Source organism: Amphiura filiformis, chromosome 10, assembly GCF_039555335.1.
Source record: "Amphiura filiformis chromosome 10, Afil_fr2py, whole genome shotgun sequence".
Lineage (NCBI taxonomy): Eukaryota > Metazoa > Echinodermata > Ophiuroidea > Amphilepidida > Amphiuridae > Amphiura > Amphiura filiformis.
In genome coordinates this window covers 54,359,042-54,383,108 of record NC_092637.1, presented here as the reverse complement: position 1 = coordinate 54,383,108, position 24,067 = coordinate 54,359,042, and the positions used below count along the sequence as shown (strand labels likewise).

Sequence of the window (24,067 nt, the reverse complement as noted above, 5' to 3'; positions counted from 1 at the left end):
AACATCCTGATTATGTTTTGGGGTCATCTCAGGAACCTAAAAAAGTTGGTTTGGTTTGGTCCTGTGGGGGTGCACAGAAAGTGGTCCTAGCTCCCCGAGTATAAACAACTTCTCACACAATCAGAGTTGACTAGCCATTTTTAAACAGTAAATGATTGCCCACGCGTGGTGGTTAATCAGCCTGTAATTAGTGGTATATTGTGTTTCTCTGCTTTTAGTCAGGCGGTGAGTGGCATGATAGAGCCGGCAACTTGTGAAACCGCCCGGCCGTATGGAATTGTCCATATACTCGGTTAGTTTTGTGGGGTTCATTATCGAACCCCAATGGTTTTAGCTTGTATTTATATTATTTATTAACATAGGACTATTTGTTTGTGTTATTTCAAGCGTTTTAAAATTTCAAAATAATCCCATTCAATTACACGGTTGACGATGAAAATTTACTGACTTTAGAGAATGCAATGCGACCACCACCTGCTTTTAGTAGTGGATATGGCTTTTGCTGCTGTGTCAGTCTGTGTTGTTTCCTGTCTTGGGTGGGTGCAACATCTGTTTCTTTTTCCACGGCAAATATAATTTTTGATTTGTTTGCATTTTTTTGCTTTGCTTTTTTTAAATTTTGTTTCATCATTGATTAATTATCCCTTCAACTACTAGATGTGTTTTCTCGTATCGCCAGGCTGATTAATCTTTCATACATGATTGAACAGATTCATCAGGATCGGTATAGTAAACTGGTTAACAAAGTTCTTTGTATCTGATCCAGAATGTTCACTTACTTGTGTACGTTTCAACAACAGCTGTTGTCTTTATCAACACTTGATGGGTAGTGACTGCTATTGGCAACCGACGCTAGAAGTAGTTCCAGCGTTGATCTTGGAGTTGCCAGTCTGTTTTCCTTCAAGGGATTTTCTTGATCCCTGAGTCAGGAACTCATCAAAATGTGAGAGCTAAAAAAAAAGCTAACCAGTAAGGATGTGGTAGAACTTCTTGAGTTCATACTAACTACCACATATTTTACCTTTAGAGGTAAGATTTACCGCCAGCTTTTTGGTACTGCGATGGGCAGCCCTGTATCCCCGATTGCAGCCAATATATTCATGGAGGCTCTTGAACAGCAGGCAATTGCTACGGCACCCCTAGACTGTAGACCGTTGCGTTATGTGGATAACGTGTTGGAAGTTATAAACAAAGACAGTGTCCAGCGTCTTACCGATCATATCAACCAAGTGGACAAGTCGGGCTCAATAAAATTCACCTTTGAGCAAGAATCTCAAGGCATCCTTCCATTTCTGGATACTTTGATCGTGAAAAAAGAAGACGGCACTGTAAAGCTACTGGTCTACCGCAAGCCAACACATACAGACCAGTACCTCAACTATCAGTCCCATCACCCTCTGCATCAAAAGCTTGGTGTGATACGCACTTTGTATAACAGGAAAGACAGCGTTGTGACAGAGGAGGAGGATAAAGTGGAGGAAGAGAAGAAAGTGCAAGAAGCCCTCAGAACATGCGGCTATCCTGACTGGACCTTTAAAAAGGTCAAAGACCAGATACAAAGCGTCAAGCCCAAGAAAGTGAGCAAAAAGACTGATGATAAAACCAGGAGTAAAGGCATGGTTGTACTTCCTTATGTAAAGGGTGTCACAGAAAGAGTATCTAGAGTTATGAAAAATTACAACATTTCTACTGCGATGAAGCCGCACAACACTCTCAGAAAACAACTGGTACACCCAAAAGACAAACGCGATCCAAATAACACCACTGATGCAGTATATAAGATTCCCTGTATGAACTGCGATTTGTCCTACATAGGGGAAACTGGCAGAAAGTTTGGCACAAGACTTGAAGAACATAAAAGCGAGGCGGAGAAAGTGAGTAAAACGGTAACCACCAGAGCAGGGAGAAAGGAATCGCTAACAACTACACACAAGTCAGCCATTACTGATCATGTCGTCGACAAGAATCACGTCATAGGATGGGGGGAAGCTGAGGTCATCGGCACAGAGCAAAATAGATACACTCGCTGGATAAAGGAGGCTATAGAAATAAGAAAGCGGAGGGGTACCACCATGAACAGAGATGAAGGACAGTACCAACTCTCTCACATTTTTGATGAGTTCCTGACTCAGGGATCAAGAAAATCCCTTGAAGGAAAACAGACTGGCAACTCCAAGATCAACGCTGGAACTACTTCTAGCGTCGGTTGCCAATAGCAGTCACTACCCATCAAGTGTTGATAAAGACAACAGCTGTTGTTGAAACGTACACAAGTAAGTGAACATTCTGGATCAGATACAAAGAACTTTGTTAACCAATCTTTCATACATGTTTCCGCAATGGAACTCGGAGGGTAGTGATGCATTTGCAAATTGTATTCTTGAAATTTACGCAACATACACCAGCTTGCACTGGTCTAATTAAACTAATTAAACTATAAAAATCCAACATATCCCATCATCTCCGTATCTGATTACTCATATAATGCTTTAGAGCAATACAAAAGTCAACTCATGTATTTAAATCTCAGTCCAACATACTCAATGGATATCGCAATTCTTCAATCGTTCCATTTTAACCGCCGCACAAAAATCCAAAAAACATTGGTATCATTATTTTGTGAACCGCGAAAAACGGGTGACCGCTAGTTACATTTCTATGTTGAAAAAGTCTCCACATGGAATGAAGGCTCTAGCCAGGACGGAACTTACAAATGTCACCACCAAGTATTACAGATACATATTTTGTTGAAATAAACTCTACTCTATTACAAACTTGTTACGTTATGCCTCCCTCCCCAAAAAATAGCATTTGTACCAAACGTCACGTTATCCTTTTCTAAATATGTTTACATACTTTATATACTTCAAACTACAGTAAGCCAAATAATTAAGGTACCAGTTATGTTCACCCCTTGTATATCCTAAGATATATATGCCATTATTGGAAACAGCAGCCGATAGCTACATCTTATAGCTCGAATTAAAAAATTAGTTGAAATCGTTCAAGAAATAAACACACGACGATCCAAAAACCGAAGGAAGATGCCAATTTAAAAGTTGCAGTTTGCTCCATATGATGCCCTACTGATTTGTACACAACGCGTTCGCGAACAAGCGAACTAGCGCCGTGCTTCCATTGATCAGCACGGTAAAACTAGCGTCGTGCTTTCATTGATTAGAACACAAAAGTGCAACTTTTGATTTCGCTTTTTCATCACGTTTTATATCGATGTTTCTTTAATTCTCAACCAATTTCAACAAATAAGGTCTTAAATCAGAGCTAAAGAGTATAGGTATTGACTGCTTGTTTTAATCTTACATATTTGTCTTTGTTTAGGAGATACAGGTGTGAACACAACTGGTACCTTAATTTTTGGGCTTACTGTATTTAGCAGTTATGATTTCATACGTTTACATAATTCTAGGGTTAAGACAAACCTTGGTAAAAAATGTTTTATTCTGCACGTCAAGCTTTTCTGAGACTAAAATTTACCGCATTTCACTCTCTCTGTGCAAAAATTAACCTCATAAACGGTGTGTGGTCGGTGGCTAGATTGTTGCGTTTCAGGGGCTTATTCCGACTATTGGCTAAGTCAAAAACACATTGACGATACCCGTACTTGCCCAGATCACCTAGGCCTATATTCTATTTCTTTTGTCCTTTCTTGTTGATCAGTGACAAAATCCAGATATTGATCTGTATGGGCGGGTTTTCTGTATAGTAACCTCAAGGGAATCGTCTTCTTTCCACGTGATATCTAGGCAAGACAGATATCAACTTCTGGTTCAGAGGGGAACTACATAAAGGGGGTTCTGTCAGTTTATGTATTAAAAGAAAGCGTCAGTGTCTGTCTTCTGAAGGATCACAATATAAGTACTATATCGACAATCTTATCTCTCTAACACCCCACCAGACTCTCACTCTCTCTTGTGCTCCACCAGACACCCTCAATAGCTTTAAAACTTGAAATAAATCGATGGAAACAGACTATATCGAGATTTCAACGTGTTTTAATTTATTTCGATCATAATATCAGATCGCTGGAAAATGATGTCAGTGATTCAACATCTATATACTCTGCATACCGCGGTAGGAAAACGACCACGCCCTCAACGAGCCAAAATAGTCTCATTATATATATCAGTGGCATAGTTCATTGATCTCCATTCACTAATCATCAAAGATGAAATTTGACCTCAAAATATGTGTTTTTGTACCACGACACATGCACATTAAAGGTCATTTAAGGTTCAAGATCTGTGTCCTGATAGATGAACATGTTTTAGATCCGATAGTGAGAATAATTATGGCGGACATGTTGGTTCATAGAAAAATACACAAGGATAATAAACATGCAATTTGTCTATGATTTTGTGATCTGTCGTTTTCATTGCGTGCCATGCTGGTCACCCTCTGTATTAAAGTATCGTCACTGTGGAAACCGTCGCATTTCCTGTCGAGCTGCATTATGGTCATAGTAAAACGTATTGAACTTTAAAGGTATTACGTAATTATTTTCAGCTTATAGTGGTATATTGTGTTTCTCTGCTTTTAGTCAGGCGGTGAGTGGCATGATAGAGCCGGCAACTTGTGAAACCGCCCGGCCGTATGGAATTGTCCATATACTCGGTTAGTTTTGTGGGGTTCATTATCGAACCCCAATGGTTTTAGCTTGTATTTATATTATTTATTAACATAGGACTATTTGTTTGTGTTATTTCAAGCGTTTTAAAATTTCAAAATAATCCCATTCAATTACACGGTTGACGATGAAAATTTACTGACTTTAGAGAATGCAATGCGACCACCACCTGCTTTTAGTAGTGGATATGGCTTTTGCTGCTGTGTCAGTCTGTGTTGTTTCCTGTCTTGGGTGGGTGCAACATCTGTTTCTTTTTCCACGGCAAATATAATTCTTGATTTGTTTGCATTTTTTTGCTTTGCTTTTTTAAAATTTTGTTTCATCATTGATTAATTATCCCTTCAACTACTAGATGTGTTTTCTCGTATCGCCAGGCTGATTAATCTTTCATACATGATTGAACAGATTCATCAGGATCGGTATAGTAAACTGGTTAACAAAGTTCTTTGTATCTGATCCAGAATGTTCACTTACTTGTGTACGTTTCAACAACAGCTGTTGTCTTTATCAACACTTGATGGGTAGTGACTGCTATTGGCAACCGACGCTAGAAGTAGTTCCAGCGTTGATCTTGGAGTTGCCAGTCTGTTTTCCTTCAAGGGATTTTCTTGATCCCTGAGTCAGGAACTCATCAAAAATGTGAGAGCTAAAAAAAAAGCTAACCAGTAAGGATGTGGTAGAACTTCTTGAGTTCATACTAACTACCACATATTTTACCTTTAGAGGTAAGATTTACCGCCAGCTTTTTGGTACTGCGATGGGCAGCCCTGTATCCCCTGATTGCAGCCAATATATTCATGGAGGCTCTTGAACAGCAGGCAATTGCTACGGCACCCCTAGACTGTAGACCGTTGCGTTATGTGGATGACGTGTTGGAAGTTATAAACAAAGACAGTGTCCAGCGTCTTACCGATCATATCAACCAAGTGGACAAGTCGGGCTCAATAAAATTCACCTTTGAGCAAGAATCTCAAGGCATCCTTCCATTTCTGGATACTTTGATCGTGAAAAAAGAAGACGGCACTGTAAAGCTACTGGTCTACCGCAAGCCAACACATACAGACCAGTACCTCAACTATCAGTCCCATCACCCTCTGCATCAAAAGCTTGGTGTGATACGCACTTTGTATAACAGGAAAGACAGCGTTGTGACAGAGGAGGAGGATAAAGTGGAGGAAGAGAAGAAAGTGCAAGAAGCCCTCAGAACATGCGGCTATCCTGACTGGACCTTTAAAAAGGTCAAAGACCAGATACAAAGCGTCAAGCCCAAGAAAGTGAGCAAAAGACTGATGATAAAACCAGGAGTAAAGGCATGGTTGTACTTCCTTATGTAAAGGGTGTCACAGAAAGAGTATCTAGAGTTATGAAAATTACAACATTTCTACTGCGATGAAGCCGCACAACACTCTCAGAAAACAACTGGTACACCCAAAAGACAAACGCGATCCAAATAACACCACTGATGCAGTATATAAGATTCCCTGTATGAACTGCGATTTGTCCTACATAGGGGAAACTGGCAGAAAGTTTGGCACAAGACTTGAAGAACATAAAAGCGAGGCGGAGAAAGTGAGTAAAACGGTAACCACCAGAGCAGGGAGAAAGGAATCGCTAACAACTACACACAAGTCAGCCATTACTGATCATGTCGTCGACAAGAATCACGTCATAGGATGGGGGGAAGCTGAGGTCATCGGCACAGAGCAAAATAGATACACTCGCTGGATAAAGGAGGCTATAGAAATAAGAAAGCGGAGGGCACCACCATGAACAGAGATGAAGGACAGTACCAACTCTCTCACATTTTGATGAGTTCCTGACTCAGGGATCAAGAAAATCCCTTGAAGGAAAACAGACTGGCAACTCCAAGATCAACGCTGGAACTACTTCTAGCGTCGGTTGCCAATAGCAGTCACTACCCATCAAGTGTTGATAAAGACAACAGCTGTTGTTGAAACGTACACAAGTAAGTGAACATTCTGGATCAGATACAAAGAACTTTGTTAACCAATCTTTCATACATGTTTCCGCAATGGAACTCGGAGGGTAGTGATGCATTTGCAAATTGTATTCTTGAAATTTACGCAACATACACCAGCTTGCACTGGTCTAATTAAACTAATTAAACTATAAAAATCCAACATATCCCATCATCTCCGTATCTGATTACTCACATAATGCTTGAGAGCAATACAAAAGTCAACTCATGTATTTAAATCTCAGTCCAACATACTCAATGGATATCGCAATTCTTCAATCGTTCCATTTTAACCGCCGCACAAAAATCCAAAAAACATTGGTATCATTATTTTGTGAACCGCGAAAAACGGGTGACCGCTAGTTACATTTCTATGTTGAAAAAGTCTCCACATGGAATGAGGGCTCTAACCAGGACGGAACTTACAAATGTCACCACCAAGTATTACAGATACATATTTTGTTGAAATAAACTCTACTCTATTACAAACTTGTTACGTTATGCCTCCCCTCCCCCAAAAAATAGCATTTGTACCAAACGTCACGTTATCCTTTTCTAAATATGTTTACATACTTTATATACTTCAAACTACAGTAAGCCAAATAATTAAGGTACCAGTTATGTTCACCCCTTGTATATCCTAAGATATATATGCCATTGTTGGAACCAGCAGCCGATAGCTACATCTTATAGCTCGAATTAAAAAATTTGTTTAAATCGTTCAAGAAATAAACACACGACGATCCAAAAACCGAAGGAAGATGCCAATTTTATTTTAAAAGTTGCAGTTTGCTCCATATGATGCCCTATTGATTTGTACACAACGCGTTCGCGAACAAGCGAACTAGCGCCGTGCTTCCATTGATCAGCACGGTAAAACTAGCGTCGTGCTTTCATTGATTAGAACACAAAAGTGCAACTTTTGATTTCGCTTTTTCATCACGTTTTATATCAATGTTTCTTTAATTCTCAACCAATTTCAACAAATAAGGTCTTAAATCAGAGCTAAAGAATATAGGTATTGATGGCTTGTTTTAATCTTACATATTTGTCTTTGTTTAGGAGATACAGGGGTGAACACAACTGGTACCTTAATTTTTGGGCTTACTGTATTTAGCAGTTATGATTTCATACGTTTTCATAATTCTAGGGTTAAGACCAACCTTGGTCAAAAATGTTTTATTCTGCACGTCAAGCTTTTCTGAGACTAAAATTTACCGCATTTCACTCTCTCTGTGCAAACATTAACCTCATAAACGGTGTGTGGTCGGTGGCTAGATTGTTGCATTTCAGGGGCTTATTCCGACTATTGGCTAAGTCAAAAACCCATTGACGATACCCGTACTTGCCCAGACCACCTAGGCCTATATTCTATTTCTTTTGTCCTTTCTTGTTGATCAGTGACAAAATCCAGATATTGATCTGTATGGGCGGGTTTTCTGTAAAGTAACCTCAAGGGAATCGTCTTCTTTCCACGTGATATCTAGGCAAGACAGATATCAACTTCTGGTTCAGAGGGGAACTACATAAAGGGGGTTCTGTCAGTTTATGTATTAAAAGAAAGCGTCAGTGTCTGTCTTCTGAAGGATCACAATATAAGTACTATATCGACAATCTTATCTCTCTAACACCCCACCAGACTCTCACTCTCTTGTGCTCCACCAGACACCCTCAATAGCTTTAAAACTTGAAATAAATCGATGGAAACAGACTATATCGAGATTTCAACGTGTTTTAATTTATTTCGATCATAATATCAGATCGCTGGAAAATGATGTCAGTGATTTAACATCTATATACTTTTGATATGTGCATACCGTGGCAGGAAAGCGACCACGCCCTCTACGAGGCAAAATAGTCTCATTATATATATCAGTGGCATAGTTCATTAATCTCCATTCACTAATCAAAGATAAAATTTGACCTCAAAGTATGCGTTTTTGTACCACGACACATGCACATTAAAGGTCATTTGATGAATGTACAAACTAATTAAGGTTCAAGATCTGTGTCCTGATAGATGAGCATGTTTTAGATCCGATAGTGAGAACAATTATGGCGGACATGTTGGTTCATAGAAAAATACACAAGGATAATAAACATGCAATTTGTCTATGATTTTGTGATCTGTCGTTTTCATTGCGTGCCATGCTGGTCACCCTCTGTATTAAAGTATCGTCACTGTGGAGACCGTCGCATTTCCTGCCGAGGTGCCGTGTGGTCATAGTAAAACGTATTGATCTTAATACAATATTACGTAATTATTTGCAGCTTTTAGGAATGACAATGAAATTGATAAGATTTAACAGGTGGATTTCCGCATATTACGGTAAACACAAAGCGTTAAGCGCTCCTTAATTTGGTAAAATAATTCCGCGTTTAAATGATTAACAAAGTTGCTTTTACATTATATCGTTGTCTGGCTCTCATACGCAAATCTGAAATTAAAATAAGAATAAGAAAAGAGTGTTAATGGTAGGGGTGATGATGGACCTGGGTGGTGCTGGTGTGTGTTGAATAAATAAATCATACATTTATGGATTTATAGCGTAGCGTATATTTTTACAGAGAATCCAACACACTGTAATTCCGCTGACACTGATGACACATCACAATCAGGTCCCATCACCTAGGCTGGTTGCAGCTGAACCTGTCGCCTATGTACACTTAGATCGACTCCACAAATTATTATGTGCAGCTATTTAGAAATCAGGAGGTAACTGCCAGCAAAGTGGTGAGTGTTAATGGTGGTGGTGGTGAGTGTTAAGAGTGTTAACGGTGGTGGTGAGTGTTAACGATGGTGGTGGTGAGTGTTAACGGTGGTAGTGGTGAGTGTTAACGGTAGTGGTGGTGAGTGTCAACGGCAGTGGAGGTGAGTGTTGTCGGTGGTGGTGGTGGTGACCGTTATCGGTGGTGGTTGCGAGTGTTAACGGTGGTGGTGGTGAGTGTTAATGGTGGTGGTGGTGAGTGTTAACGGTGGTGTTGGTGAGTGTTAACGGTAGTGGTGGTGAGTGTTAACGGCGGTGGTGGTGAGTGTTAACGGCGGTGGTGGTTAGTGTTAACGGTAGTGGTGGTGAGTGTTAACGGTGGTGGTGGTGGTGGTGAGTGTCAACGGCAGTGGTGGTGAGTGTTGTCTGTGGTGGTGGTGGTGGTGACCGTTATCGGTGGTGGTTGCGAGTGTTAACGGTGGTGGTGGTGGTGAGTGTTAATGGTGGTGGTGGTGGTGAGTGTTAACGGTGGTGGTGGTGAGTGTAAACGGTAGTGGTGGTGAGTGTTAACGGCGGTGGTGGTGAGTGTTAACGGCGGTGGTGGTGAGTGTTAACGGCGGTGGTGGTGAGTGTTAACGGCGGTGGTGGTGAGTGTTAACGGTAGTGGTGGTGAGTGTTAACGGTGGTGGTGGTGGTGAGTGTTAACGGTGGTGGTGGTGGTGAGTGTCAACGGCAGTGGTTGTGAGTGTCAACGGCAGTGGTGGTGAGTGTTAACGGTGGTGATGGTGAGTGTTAATGTGGTGGTTGTGACCGTTATCGGTGGTGGTGGTGAGTGTTAATGGTGGTGGTGGTGAGTGTTAACGGCGATGGTGGTGAGTGTTAACGGTAGTGGTGGTGAGTGTTAACGGTAGTGGTTGTGAGTGTTAACGGTGGTAATGGTGAGTGTTAAGGGTGGTGGTGGTGAGTGTTAACGGTAGTGGTGGTGAGTGTTAACGGTAGTGGTTCTGAGTGTTAACGGTGGTGGTGGTGAGTATTAACGGCAGTGGTGGTGAGTGTTAACGGTAGTGGTTGTGAGTGTTAACGGTGGTGGTGGTGAGTGTAAATGTTGATGGTGGTGAATGTTAACGGCGTGGTGGTGAGTGTTATCGGTGGTGGTGAATGTTAACGGTAGTGGTAGTGAGTGTTAATGGTGGTGGTGGTAAGTGTTAACGGTACTGGTGAGTGTTAACGGTGGTGATGGTGAGTGTTAACGGTAGTGTTGGTGAGTGTTACCGGCGGTGGTGGTGAGTGTTAACGGTGGTGGTGGTGGTGAGCGTTATCTGTGGTGGTGGTGAGTGTTAACGGTAGTGGTGGTGAGTGTTAATGGTAGGGGTGAGTGTTAATTGGTGGTGATGGTGGTGGTGAGCGGTATCTGTGGTGGTGGTGAGTGTTAACGGTAGTGGTGGTGAGTGTTAATGGTGGGGGTGGTAAGTGTTATCGGTGGTGGTGAGTGTTAACGGTGGTGGTGGTGGTGAGTGTTATCTGTGGTGGTGGTGAGTGTTAACGGTAGTGGTGGTGCGTGTTAATGGTGGGGGTGGTAAGTGTTATCGGTGGTGGTGGTGAGTGTTAACGGTAGTGGTAGTGAGTGTTAACGGTGGTGGTGGTGAGTGTTAACGGTGGTGGTGGTGAGTGTTATCGGTGGTGGTGGTGAGTGTTAATGGTGATGGTGAGTGTTAACGGTGGTGGTGGACCTGGTGGTGATGGTGGTGGTGGTGTAATGATGAAAATATTTTATATATTATCGTCACATAAAATATTTTTGCTGTACGGCATGTAGTGGTGAGTGTTAACGATGGTGGTGGTGAGTGTTACAGGTAAATGTACACATGCCTACTTACTACATGCCTACTTACTATTTGTTTTTATTGGACATAAAGAAGGAGGTTTGGACTGCCATTTCCTGGGTTGCCAACTACGCCTGTAGTTGCCTCAGCAACCATGGTAGAAGTAACATTACCGGCCGATACACCTCTGGCAAGGAGTAGGGCGGCTGCTCCTGTAATTATTGGAATGTTATAAATTATCATTATTATAATTACTTATTATTAACACTGTCAGGATATTATTGAATGACAATTAAGCCGCGCGTTGTGTGAAAAACTACATACGTTAGCAAAATATTTAAAAAAAATTCCAAAGTGTGGTTTGCATATTATGATGGTAAGGTGCCGGGTACAAATGTATCTAAAACTAATGTATAAACTAAAATTGACCCACAAATGAAAAACCAATTGAAGCCATTCGTTGATCATTTTCCATTATTGTTAGTGTATGGGTGTCTAAAACGGAAGATAAAACAACGATTTCTTTGTCCATACGTATGAGGTGTCTGCCACCAGTGGCGTGGATTTTTTTCGATATGGGGGGATGGGGTTGGAAAAAATTCTTGACGTCTAGTGAATCCAGCATATTTTGGCGATAAAATAAGTTTATGGTACAAATGCACGCCAAGCGCGAGTAAAAAATACAATATTGAAACTAAACTGGTTAAATATGGTAAAAAGTGTAATAAAAGGGGGAAAAATTGGCAATTATTAGGTTAAAATGAACATTAAATATGAGGTTAATTTGGTCAAAACCCCATATACAGGCGTCAACAATGGGGTATACAGACTTTGGATTCTCTTTAATGAAACGACGCAATGACGGTCTTTGATATTGATTAGTGAACGCGCCTTTGACAGTTCAGTTTCACTGTATTACCTGGCAGAGAGTTTCTTCGTGTAGAAATCTACATTTTCTTTTCAACAAAGATTTCAAAGTTGTTGCTTCAAATTTGAGTAGCGTAGAAGTATAATTTAGCTTTCTATTTACGTTTACCGCTACGTATGAATATACATAATTATATTTTTGCTTCTTGTTGTACACTACAATGTACATAGACAGCTACTATAGGCCCAAAGTGTTATAGACGTGTAAAACACACACATCAACTTGAAGATTTTTAAAACTTTTTGCAGCTAACTGGCAATACAAATGGCAATACAAATGCTTGAATCACTCTAAATTAATGTATTTTTTAATTCAGTGACCTCAAAACCTATAAAAGCTATGTTTTTTTAATATTATTGGTAAATTTTCAGCAAAATGTCAGGAAAAGGTGGTTTTTGGTGCACATTTTGAAAAAGTTCACTGAACCAATATAAAAATTCATGTTATATCAAAAGGCTTTCCAGATTCAGTTTCAGCAGCCAAAATGGCCATAGAATCAACTCGTCTCATTTTTTGGTGTTTTGGGGAAAAAGTACATATCTTCAATACGAAAGGTCAACATTTTCAATTGATCGTCGGCTTTTTATCCCACCTACATACACTTTAACTCTCTTCACGCGGGTGTCGACTGCAGACGACATGTTTCAAAATTGTTTTAAAAATTCAAAAATTTCAGAAATGTAAATTTTCATGACCATATTTGGAATCAGCATGAAAAATGCATTAAAATGAGTACAAACAAGCTCAGTATTGGTTCAGTAGTTCTTAAGATATTGTGATATTCTCTTGATATTTTGAGAAAATATCTCAGAACTTCAACCTTTTCCGTTGAAGCGCATGGCAGAGCATAAATCATCAGATTTATAAAGTTTACTTCGAGTACTGTTAAATATCAAAAATATCAATTTTTAATCATTTGCCATAAAATGTGTTGCGAATTTCAAAAAATCAAAATTATTTGATATCAGAAGGACATTCTTCGTCTTCAGAATGCAATCATTCCAATCATTTGGGCCCCCTGTATCCACCCCTAGGCTCGAAGCGTTATCAAGAAGGGGATGGGTGCTTGATCTATAATAGCGGCAGAAGCAATACAATTGGGACTAGCATATTTTGGTCCGTCCCACTCACCCTCACAACCTACTGTATACACACAAAATATCCAGCCATAAAACAAACAAAAATAGATAAATAAATCAGTAATAAAGTATGAACGAATGAACGAATGAAATAAATAAAGTTATTTTACCTGAGACGTGCGGGCAAGCCATCGAAGTTCCATGCTTCGTATGGCTGGCAGTGTCACTGGTATGCCATGCACTGGTGATGCTGACTCCAGGGGCGAAGATATCGAGGCAAGACCCGTAGTTGGAGAATGATGCTCGAGTATCAGTACTATCAGTTGCTCCTACAGTAATAGCCTGAAAAATTTCAAAAGGACGATTTAGAATAGGCATGTTTCATACTGCCATCCACGTAGCAAGAGAACAGTAACGGAGCCAGTGGGGTGTGGGGTAGTAGGGGAAGGAGTGACACCCCTCCTGATAAAAAAAATGAAAGAGACAAGTACCCCTATGACAAAAATGAAAGAGGAAATCGGCAAGGCAAAGGAAAAGAAAAGGGGAAAGGAACCCTTTTCCCACATTCTCCCAATAAAGTCCTTTTGTGGAAGCTCGAAGACTTTACATGTAGGCCTACAGTCTCTCTCTAAAAAAAGACCGGTATATGTATGTATTATATCCCACTGATAACACCGGGTCAAAATGATGCAAACTGGGATTTCTACCCCCCCAAGAGTACATCGGAGGTGGGTCAAACTATACCTTTTCCGAATCCTAATAATAAGAGGTATACAGCCTGTCTCCAAAAAAATTGTGCAAGTGAAAAGCGCCCTCTTTGAGAGCTAAGACTACACCCTTGACGTTGATGTAAGCATTATGTCACAACGGTATTTTCTAATTGCCAGAGAGGGCGCTCTTTACTTGCACATTTTTTTTAGACAGGCTGTACATGGGTTTTCACAGAATCGGTCAATTTTGAAATTTTGCCCTGCATAAGCGGCCGTTTTTGTTTTATGCAAATAAGCGATTTTTCCCTAGTTCCTATTTTTTCCTTATTTGATAATGTTGTTGAGGAGGTCTTTTCGAGATATTTTGAACAAAAAACATTGATTTTGTAATTTTGTCTAAACGTATATTCACTCGTCTACTATCCAGCGGGGGAAAAAACCCAAGAAAGTATCTTATAAAAGATGCTCATTACGCTTATTTTTAATGTCGTTATATAATATAGGTTTTCCCGTCCAGTTTTAAACTTTGGGCGTTCAGTTTAGTATAAGTTAAATTCCTTTTCGCGCGAAATTGAATGAACGCTTACATTCTCGATTTCAATTTAGCAAATGTGCAATCTATTTCATTAATACGCATTCAAAATTCTAAATAGTGCACCCAATTTCGCACATTGTGCAGCAAATTTCGCAAATTGTGCAGCCAAATTCACGTGGCCTTGAATTCAGAGCCTATTTGGAAATACAAATTCATATATGCGGAAACAAAATGGAAAAATGTTCAATCGAATTTGCAAAGTGCAGAATCAAATCCAGAAGTTCTTAAATATTTTACAATGGTTCAAATATAAAAATGCTATTTATCGTGTTTATATTGAACATTAGATAGGCCTACATGTATCGTCAACATTGTTCAAACAAGCACGTTGCTATATTAATTGTGAAGGGAAAACATATTTTAAGTAATGTTTAAAATTGCCGTATGGATAGGCCTAGTAAGAAAGAAAATGAACTAGACTTAGCTGTGGTCTAAGACCACGAACACAGCCGTGTTGTGACCCCTTATTGACCTTTGAGCCCAAAATATATGAAAGTCCCATAGACATTGGCTAGTGTCAATGTACATTTGCATGTGGCATCACTATCCCATGTTACTTGTGGCAGAAGGGGCATTTTGAAGGTTTTTCGTTTCAGACCGGAAGTGACCCCTTGATGACCTTTGACCCAAAATAAAAAAATACCACATATACACTGGGTAACCACAATTCATATATGAACATACCGTTACTGTCCTTTGTTTTTCTTAGCTAATAAACAAATTTTGAAGGTATTTCGTTTTATACCGGAAGTGACCCCTTAATGACCTTTGACCCCAAATCTGTGTACACCCCATATACACTGGGTAACACCAATGCATGTGTGCAAGTGGTATAACTGTCCTACGTAATTTGTGGAAGAAGATGCATTTTATAAGTATTTCGTTTTATACCGGAAGTGACCCCTTAATGTCCTTTGACCCCAAATTAAAAAATACCACATATACACTGGGCAACCACAATTTATGTGTGCATATACCGTTACTGTCCTACGTTTGTCTTAGCTAATAAAAATTTTTGAAGATATTTCGTTTTATACCGGAAGTGACCCCTTAATGACATTTGACCCCAAATCTGTGTACACCCCATATACACTGGGTAACACCAATGCATGTGTGCAAGTGGTATCACTGTCCTACGTAATTTGTGGAAGAAGATGCATTTTATAAGTATTTCGTTTTATACCGGAAGTGACCCCTTAATGTCCTTTGACCCCAAATTAAAAAATACCACATATACACTGGGCAACCACAATTTATGTGTGCATATACCGTTACTGTCCTACGTTTGTCTTAGCTAATAAAAATTTTTGAAGATATTTCGTTTTATACCGGAAGTGACCCCTTAATGACCTTTGACCCCAAATCTGTGTACACCATATAGACACTGGATGATAACAATGCATGTGTGCTAGTGGCGTCACTGTCCTACGTAAGTTGTGGGAGAAGATGCATTTTTAGTTGAAATCACCCCTGCGTAACCTTTGACCCCACAAGTTTCATGTGACATGTAGGGGCATGGTAAATGATCATTGTGACCAAGTTAGGTCAAAATAGATGTAAGTGTGTGAGTGCTAGAGCAAATGTAATGGTTGACAGAAGAAGAAGAAAGAACTAGACTTAGCTGTGGTCTAAGACCACGAACACAGCCGTGTTATGACCCCTTAATGACCTTTGACCCCAAAATATATGAAAGCCCCATAGACATTGGCTAATGTCAATGCACATTTGCATTAGGCATCACTATGCCATGTTATTTGTGGCAGAAGGGGGCATTTTGAAGGTTTTTCGTCTCAGACCGGAAGTGACCCCTTGATGACCTTTGACCCAAAATAAAAAATACCACATATACACTGGGTAACCACAATTTATGTGTGCATATACCGTTACTGTTCTACGTTTTTCTTAGCTAATAAAAATGTTTGAAGATATTTTGTTTTATACCGGAAGTGACCCCTTAATGACCTTTGACCCCAAATCTGTGTACACCCCATAGACACTAGGTAATTATAATACATGTGTGCAAGTGGCGTCACTGTCCTACGTAATTTGTGGGAGAAGATGCATTTTAAAGGTATTTCGTTTTTATACCGGAAGTGACCCCTTAATGACCTTTGACTCCATATAAAAAAATATCACATATACACTGGGTTACTACAACTCATATGTCAACATACCGTTACTGGCCTATGTTTTGTTTAGCTAATAAAAATTTTTGAAGGTATTTCATTTTATACCGGAAGTGACCCCTTAATGATCTTTGACCCCAAATCTGTGTACACCACATAGACACTGGGTGATATCAATGCATGTGTGCTAGTGGCGTCGCTGTCCTACGTAAGTTGTGGGAGAAGATGCATTTTTTTTTTTTTTTTCGTTTTTGACCCCTATGACCTCTGCGTGACCTTTGACCCCATGAGTTTCATGTAACTTGTGGTGCACTAACGTCACGGCTGTGTAATTATAACTAATTATAATATTCAAAAGCATTTTTCCCGGTTTAGTTCAGAAACCATAAAGTGATGTATGTCCCATAGTTCAATCAAGCTCAGTGTAGTTAATCATAATTATAAACTAGACTTAGCTGTGGTCTAAGACCACGAACACAGCCGTGTTGTGACCCCTTAATGACCTTTGACCCCAAAATATATGAAAACCCCATAGACATTGGCTAATGTCAATGCACATTTGCACGTGGCATCACTATGCCATGTTATTTGTGGCAGAAGGGACATTTTGAAGGGTTTTCGTCTCAGACCGGAAGTGACCCCTTAATGACGTTTGACCCAAAATAAAAAAATACCACATATACACTGAGTAACCACAATTCATATATGAACATACCGTCACTGTCCTTCGTTTTTCTTAGCTAATAAATTTTTGAAGGTATTTCGTTTTATACCGGAAGTGACCCCTTAATGACCTTTGACCCCAAATCTGTGTACACCCCATATACACTGGGTAACACCAATGCATGTGTGCAAGTGGCGTCACTGTCCTACGTAATTTGTGGAAGAAGATGCATTTTATAAGTATATCTATTTATACCGGAAGTGACCCCTTAATGACCTTTGACCCCAAATTAAAAAATACCACATATACACTGGGTAACCACAATTTATGTGTGCATATACCGTTACTGTTCTACGTTTTTCTTAGCTAATAAAAATTTTTGAAGATATTTTGTTTTATACCGGAAGTGACCCCTTAATGACCTTTGACCCCAAATCTGTGTACACCCCATAGACACTAGGTAATTATAATACATGTGTGCAAGTGGCGTCACTGTCCTACGTAATTTGTGGGAGAAGATGCATTTTAAAGGTATTTCGTTTTTATACCGGAAGTGACCCCTTAATGACCTTTGACTTCATATAAAAAATATCACATATACACTGGGTTACTACAACTCATATGTCAACATACCGTTACTGGCCTATGTTTTGTTTAGCTAATAAAATTTTTTGAAAGTATTTCATTTTATACCGGAAATGACCCCTTAATGACCTTTGACCCCAAATCTGTGTATACCACATAGACACTGGGTAATATCAATGCATGTGTGCTAGTGGCGCCGCTGTCCTACGTAAGTTGTGGGAGAAGATGCATTTTTAGTTGAAATCACGTTTTTGACCCCTATGACCTCTGCGTGACCTTTGACCCCATGAGTTTCATGTAACTTGTAGGTGCACGGTTAATGATCATTGTGACTAAGTTAGGTCAAAATCGATGTAAGCATGTGAGTGCTAGAGCAAAAAACTAACGTCACGGCTGTGTAAAAATATAATGAATCTCTTCCTTTACGTTAATGCTACTTCTTCTTACGATAGGTCTTTTTTAAATCTTCGTATTTTTAATTGTATAATATGTATCGTATAAGACTAAAAACTGAATGAACACAGTCAAAACAACATCCAGAAATTAAATAGCTGAGCATATTTTGCAGTCGACTTATAAACATATCCTTCACATCACAACCTGTTTAATTAGACCCATTTCGTGTCCATTTCATTGTGTGAAAATCTGTACTATATATAGGCCTATAGTATAACATTTTATTAATTTTTATTCGGGGGCACCGACCATGATTGGGGGCACCGGGTCTGATTGGGGGGCAATTTTCGGCCATTTTCCTGTGGGATTTAAAAAATTTCAGATCGATTGGGGCACATGCCCCCCCCCCCCCCCCCCCCGTGCCCCTATGACGCTACGCCACTGGATTAACTGACATGTTAAAGTGTTTAAACTGCTAACACCCGAACGTGTTAAGCGATGTTTTAAACATTTTAATGCGTTCGTGTGTTTAAAACATGTTACATTCGTATTTGCAAGCATTAATGTGTTTATAAATGAACACTGTCAGACTGTACCTAAAGTATACTCTCATTACAAGCATTACCCATTAAAACATTTGTGTGTTTATTCTGTGTTACATAGGGCTACTCACTTTTTTCTGCTGCAACGTAGACGTAGGGCCTATAGGCCTATGTCAGTATACTAGAAAATGCGCATAATTTCAAATTGAATTTCTTTTCGCTAATTAGATTGTCAATGCATGAAATTGAAAATAGGATTAACCACGTTTCGCAGTCCCCCGTGCATCTTTGGCGAAATTGATTGCCTATTTCTTTAAATTAGACGTCTAATGGTGAAATTGAAACATTCGAGAACGAAATTGAATTCACAATTTAATGAATTGTTCTGATCATATATTAATTCGATTGATCTAAAATGAAATCGATTGCTCATAATGCGAAAAAGAAATCGGGATTCGTTGCAATCATTCAATCTTGCGCGAAAACGAATGACACTTTTATTAAATTAAACGCACAAGTTGCGAAATTGACCAGGAAAACCTATAAATACATGCAATTCATGCACGCTTATTATATTACTTTATCGCACTTTGTGCACGCTAAAGGTTCGTTCATACCACCACCGCATTTGCGATGCGTTGCTTTGCGATACCGATATATCGATTACTTTTGCCGCAACTCGACGCAACTCGTCGCATTTCCAAGTTAAAATGTATTTAACTTTATTGCGATATCGCAATTGCAGTATTTTCAGTACAATGCGATGCGGCATCGCACCGCATCGCAATGCATCGCAACGCAATTGCGGCGTAGTATGAACGAACCTTAAGACTGAGTAAATGATTTCTAAAAGTATTATTTTACGTGATGTGCCCAAACGGTGCGGCTCAAGGTGCCGAGGCCTTGCCCATTTTACATTCAGCATTCAATTTGATAAATTTTTTTTAAAGGCCGAAGAAAAGCGAGCACTCACCGTTGGTTCACGTGCTGGTGAGTAGTTGCAAGCATTGACGTTGTCGTTCCCTGCAGCTACGGACATAACAGCTCCTGCAGCAACAGCGGCCGAAACGGCATCATCAACAGACTGTGCTCCACTTCCAGCGAGAGACATGGATCCAACTCTGTTTCCGCTAGCACTGGTGACTGAGTCAACTCCTATCATGTTGGAGTTAATAATATATATATATATATATATAGGATGACAACATGTGAATGTTAATATCGAATAGGCCACATGCTCCAAATTCGGGAATGTGCAATTGGGCTATTAGGCCTACATTAATGTGACATCACCTTAGTCTCCCACACAAGGGGTGTAGATTTCAAATGCAGCCACCCATTTAACTGAGTTTGAAATTTATACTGTGTGGAAGATTAAGGTCATGTCTTCCGTATATGTAATAATAATAACCTAAATAATGAACGTTTCGGTCCAATGCCCCAAAAATCCAGGGCCACTCACATTGATGCAGGATGATGCGTATATTGCAGGCTGTTTGAAAATAACGTTTAAGAGTAGGAAGCAATTTAATACTTCTACGCTACTCAAATTTCACTCACCGGAGCGCTTTCACCGGGTCAACCTGCGTCTTCAGCGGATGTTATTGCTCTGAAGATTTGTTGTTGCTAGTGATGTTATTGGAACACCTCAGATGTAGATGTTGTCAAACTTGAAGATGTGGTGGCGCCCCCTTTGTTCCGGAGAGTCAGGTAGTTGTTCCAACGGAGGTGTTCCAATAACATCACTAGCAACAACAAATCTTCAGAGCAATATCATCCACTGAAGACGCCGGTTGACCCGGTGAAAGCGCTCCGGTGAGTGAAATTTGAGTAGCGTAGAAGTCTTAAGGGGTGGGGTATGAACGTTTGGACAGTATTTATTGTGGGACATTAGAGCACATCAGACATTACGAATTGCATTCTGAATACGAAGAATGTCCTTCTGATATCAAATAATTTTGATTTTTTTAAATTCGCAATGTAATACACATTTTATGGCAAATGATTCAAAATTTATATTTTTGATACTTAACAGTACTTGAAGTAAACTTTATAAATCTGATGATTTATACTTAAAGTGTATGTAGGTGGGATGAAAAGCCGACGATCAATTGAAAATTTTGACCTTTCGTATTGAAGATATGGATTTTTTTCCCCAAAACACCAAAAAAATTAGGTCTTTTGGGAAAAAATCCATATCTTCAATATGAAAGGTCAAAATTTTTCAATTGATCGTCGGCTTTTCCTCCCAGCTACATACACTTTAAGAATATGTCATTAGATTTATAAAATATACATCGAGGACTGTTATATATCAAAAATGTGAAAAATATCAAATTTTAATCATTTGTCATAAAATTTGTATTATATCGTGAATTTCAAAAAATGAAAATTATTTGATATTAGAAAGACATTCTTCGTATTCAGAATGCAATTCGATATGTCTGATGTGCTCTCATGTCCCACAAAAAATACTGCCGAAACGCTCAAAACGCTCATTCCAGATCCCTTAAATTGCTTCCTATTTACGTTTACCGCTACGTATGAATATACATCATTATAACTTTTAAGAGGAAGCATAAGATTGGCGGCATTCACTGCCACTGGTTATGAATTTTAACATATAAGTGGACAGCGCTTCCATCTTAGATATGCCTAGTACAGATCAAACACTTCATGCATTCTTGTTGATTTAGTAGGATATATCATGTATAGAAACATATCATTATGCAGTCATGTCTACAGCAGAATTCACCACGACCTTTGCAGGACTTAAACCCCATTAAACCAAGATAAACCTCATTGAAAACAGCTCAACTATGTTAAATCAAGGATGGGTCTCATAGCCCTGGTTAAATTCATAAACATATGTTTCTGACATGTGCGATATTTAATGTGCTGTGATGAAATAGGTATTATAATTTCAGTTGGATGCACCATTACAAAGCAAACGCACAGTTAACAATACTGAGCGTGGCCTTTGTTTCCGAAAAGAGAACAATAGTCTGCGTATTGTTCTCCAGCCATGTGGATGGTACAACTCATGTCAACACACGTAAATGAGAAACATGTGATTTTAGACTTAACACGGTTTGGAAAAAGTTTTTCCATTTTTTAGCTCCCTATCAGGCAGTCAGAACTCCATATATGGGAGGGCTCGACAACAATCTTTCCAAAATCGCATTTTAATCATTTTTAGATGACCATAGAGGGAAAGAATTGAAGTTTATTTACAGCTTCTATGGCGAAAATTGATCAAACCGATCACACGATGGTGCTCGTTCGAAGTTGGAGCTATCACGAGTCAGCTGTTGAGCACAATTGAATATATGAATACAAAACCCACCCAAGTCCATACGTTGGCTAAATTGAGTTAAGCATGGGACATTGTTGCTATACATAGGCCTTTCATATGTATGAAAGAACAACTCAAATTCATCCTCTGTGTCTATTGAGCATGTGAAAAATAGCATGTATGAAAGAACCACCCAATTCCATGATTTGAGTCTTGTAACACATTCATTGAAATCCAGTATGTATAAAAGTCCACTTGTAACACATTCATTGCTAGAGAGTGACTTTTGAAAAAAAAATGGATTTAATAAAGGAAAGTGTGTGGTTTATATTACATGCTTATCAACATTATACATACCTGTGTGCTTTATTTTGTATTATCTTACTAGTGGTAATCTCATTCTAACATTGTTGTCTTTGTATATGATTCAAACAACCACCCAAGTCCAAAATTTAAAATGAACCCCACGAAGTCCCTGAAATGCTAATCGTCATACCTAAAACAGGTTAATCCACTCATTTGCACGTAAAACTTACCATATTGACCAGGTAAATCTAACTGAAGGAATTAAAATGATACACAGGTTTTTCTCTCAAAATCACCTCCCATGGACTTGGGTGGGTTTTGTATTCATGTATTCAATTTGCCATTTAAATTACATGTCCGACTGTTGTGAAATTTTGGAAGACTCTCTTCGGGAAAACAGCTCGACAACAGCTTTCCCCTGACATTTTTTACTTCAAATGGTAGTATGTTATTATGTTGAACATTATAATTCACATGTGAGCTTCTATGGCTATTATTGGGTGAAGGGTTTTCCCACCAGCCCACTAACTAGCCCATTGCCTATGCCTACAGTACAGTGAGTGAGCTAGAGGTCAATCATCAATTGGAGTGCTGTGTGTGCACTGAATAGGAAAAAAGGACAGTAACTGCATAATGCTCTTTTTTTCATACGGATAATAAGACAAGTGTGTCCAAACGAAGAAATAAACGGGTTTCCAGAGAAGTTCATTGAATATGGGAAGGGTGAGTGAAATCATGTCACGATTCATAATATATACCCCGGTGTACTCCATATGCCAGGAAAATACAGCGTCGCTAGGACTTTTACTAATGTGTAATAGTTTTAATATTAGGAAGTACACTGCACTTTTTTAGTTTGTGAATAGCTAAAAAATGTCTCGCATTAGATTCATGTCCTTTTATTTAAGAAATAAAGGGTAATGCATGATCCTTTACACGAAAATAATGTGTCCGAGGCAGTAAAAACGTAAATAATGGGTGAGGCGCAGCCGAACCCATTATTTAAACGTTTTACTGCCGAGGACACATTATTTGCGTGTAAAGGATAATGCTGCACCCTTTATTTCTATTCTATTACCACAAAATAGTGTGATTTAAAGAGAAAATATAAAAATTTTTGCCCAAATATTTCAAGTTGTTTACCTCAAGGTGGAGCGCATAAGCGTAGCCAAAGCGTATGTACATGATAACACAACCTAACATCCCATTCTCCCCCATAAGCAGGTATGTACATACAATAACACACCCCTGACATTCTATTCTCCCCTACATAAGCAGGTGTGCTGTGCGCTCTGCTGTGCGCTGTGATGATAGAAGAACATAAAGTTCGTTGCCCTTGACACTTTATCGCTAATTAATGGTCTGTCACGTGACGCGTTTCAACAAATCACAGTGCGCGATTTTGAATAATGGGTCGTGGGGGTAATAGAATTAGTTGTAATATATTATTCGCAATGTGTAATTTACAGTTTGATTTCTACATTTGCCGTCATGAGCATTAGGGGGTGCATATCATACATTTTTGATGGTTCATTCGGCGCGCTGCTTTGGTAAAATTCAGGGGTCTGTGGGAGCTGCGCTGTCCAAAAGCTGGGGTCTCTCTAGGATACAAAAGCATAGCCGTATGGTTATTGTGTTAGGTGATCCCCTCGAACATTATTTCAAAAGGAAAGAGAGCAATGTAGGA

The 24,067-nt window shown here is 39.3% G+C and overlaps 1 protein-coding gene across 1 annotated transcript in view; it reads right to left on the bottom strand.

Moving 5' to 3' along the window:
- Window positions 1-8,389: 8,389 nt before the first annotated feature.
- Window positions 8,390-24,067, bottom strand: part of LOC140161976 (aqualysin-1-like) — an 85,890-nt gene continuing 70,212 nt past the window's right edge. Inside the window, exons 6-9 of the mRNA XM_072185268.1 lie at window positions 19,753-19,934; window positions 13,332-13,503; window positions 11,224-11,366; window positions 8,390-9,061 (exon numbers count right to left, since the gene is read on the bottom strand). Of these exons, the coding sequence (XP_072041369.1) occupies window positions 11,233-11,366; window positions 13,332-13,503; window positions 19,753-19,934 (488 nt within the window). The 3' untranslated portion in view covers window positions 8,390-9,061; window positions 11,224-11,232. The remainder of the gene's footprint in view (window positions 9,062-11,223; window positions 11,367-13,331; window positions 13,504-19,752; window positions 19,935-24,067) is intronic.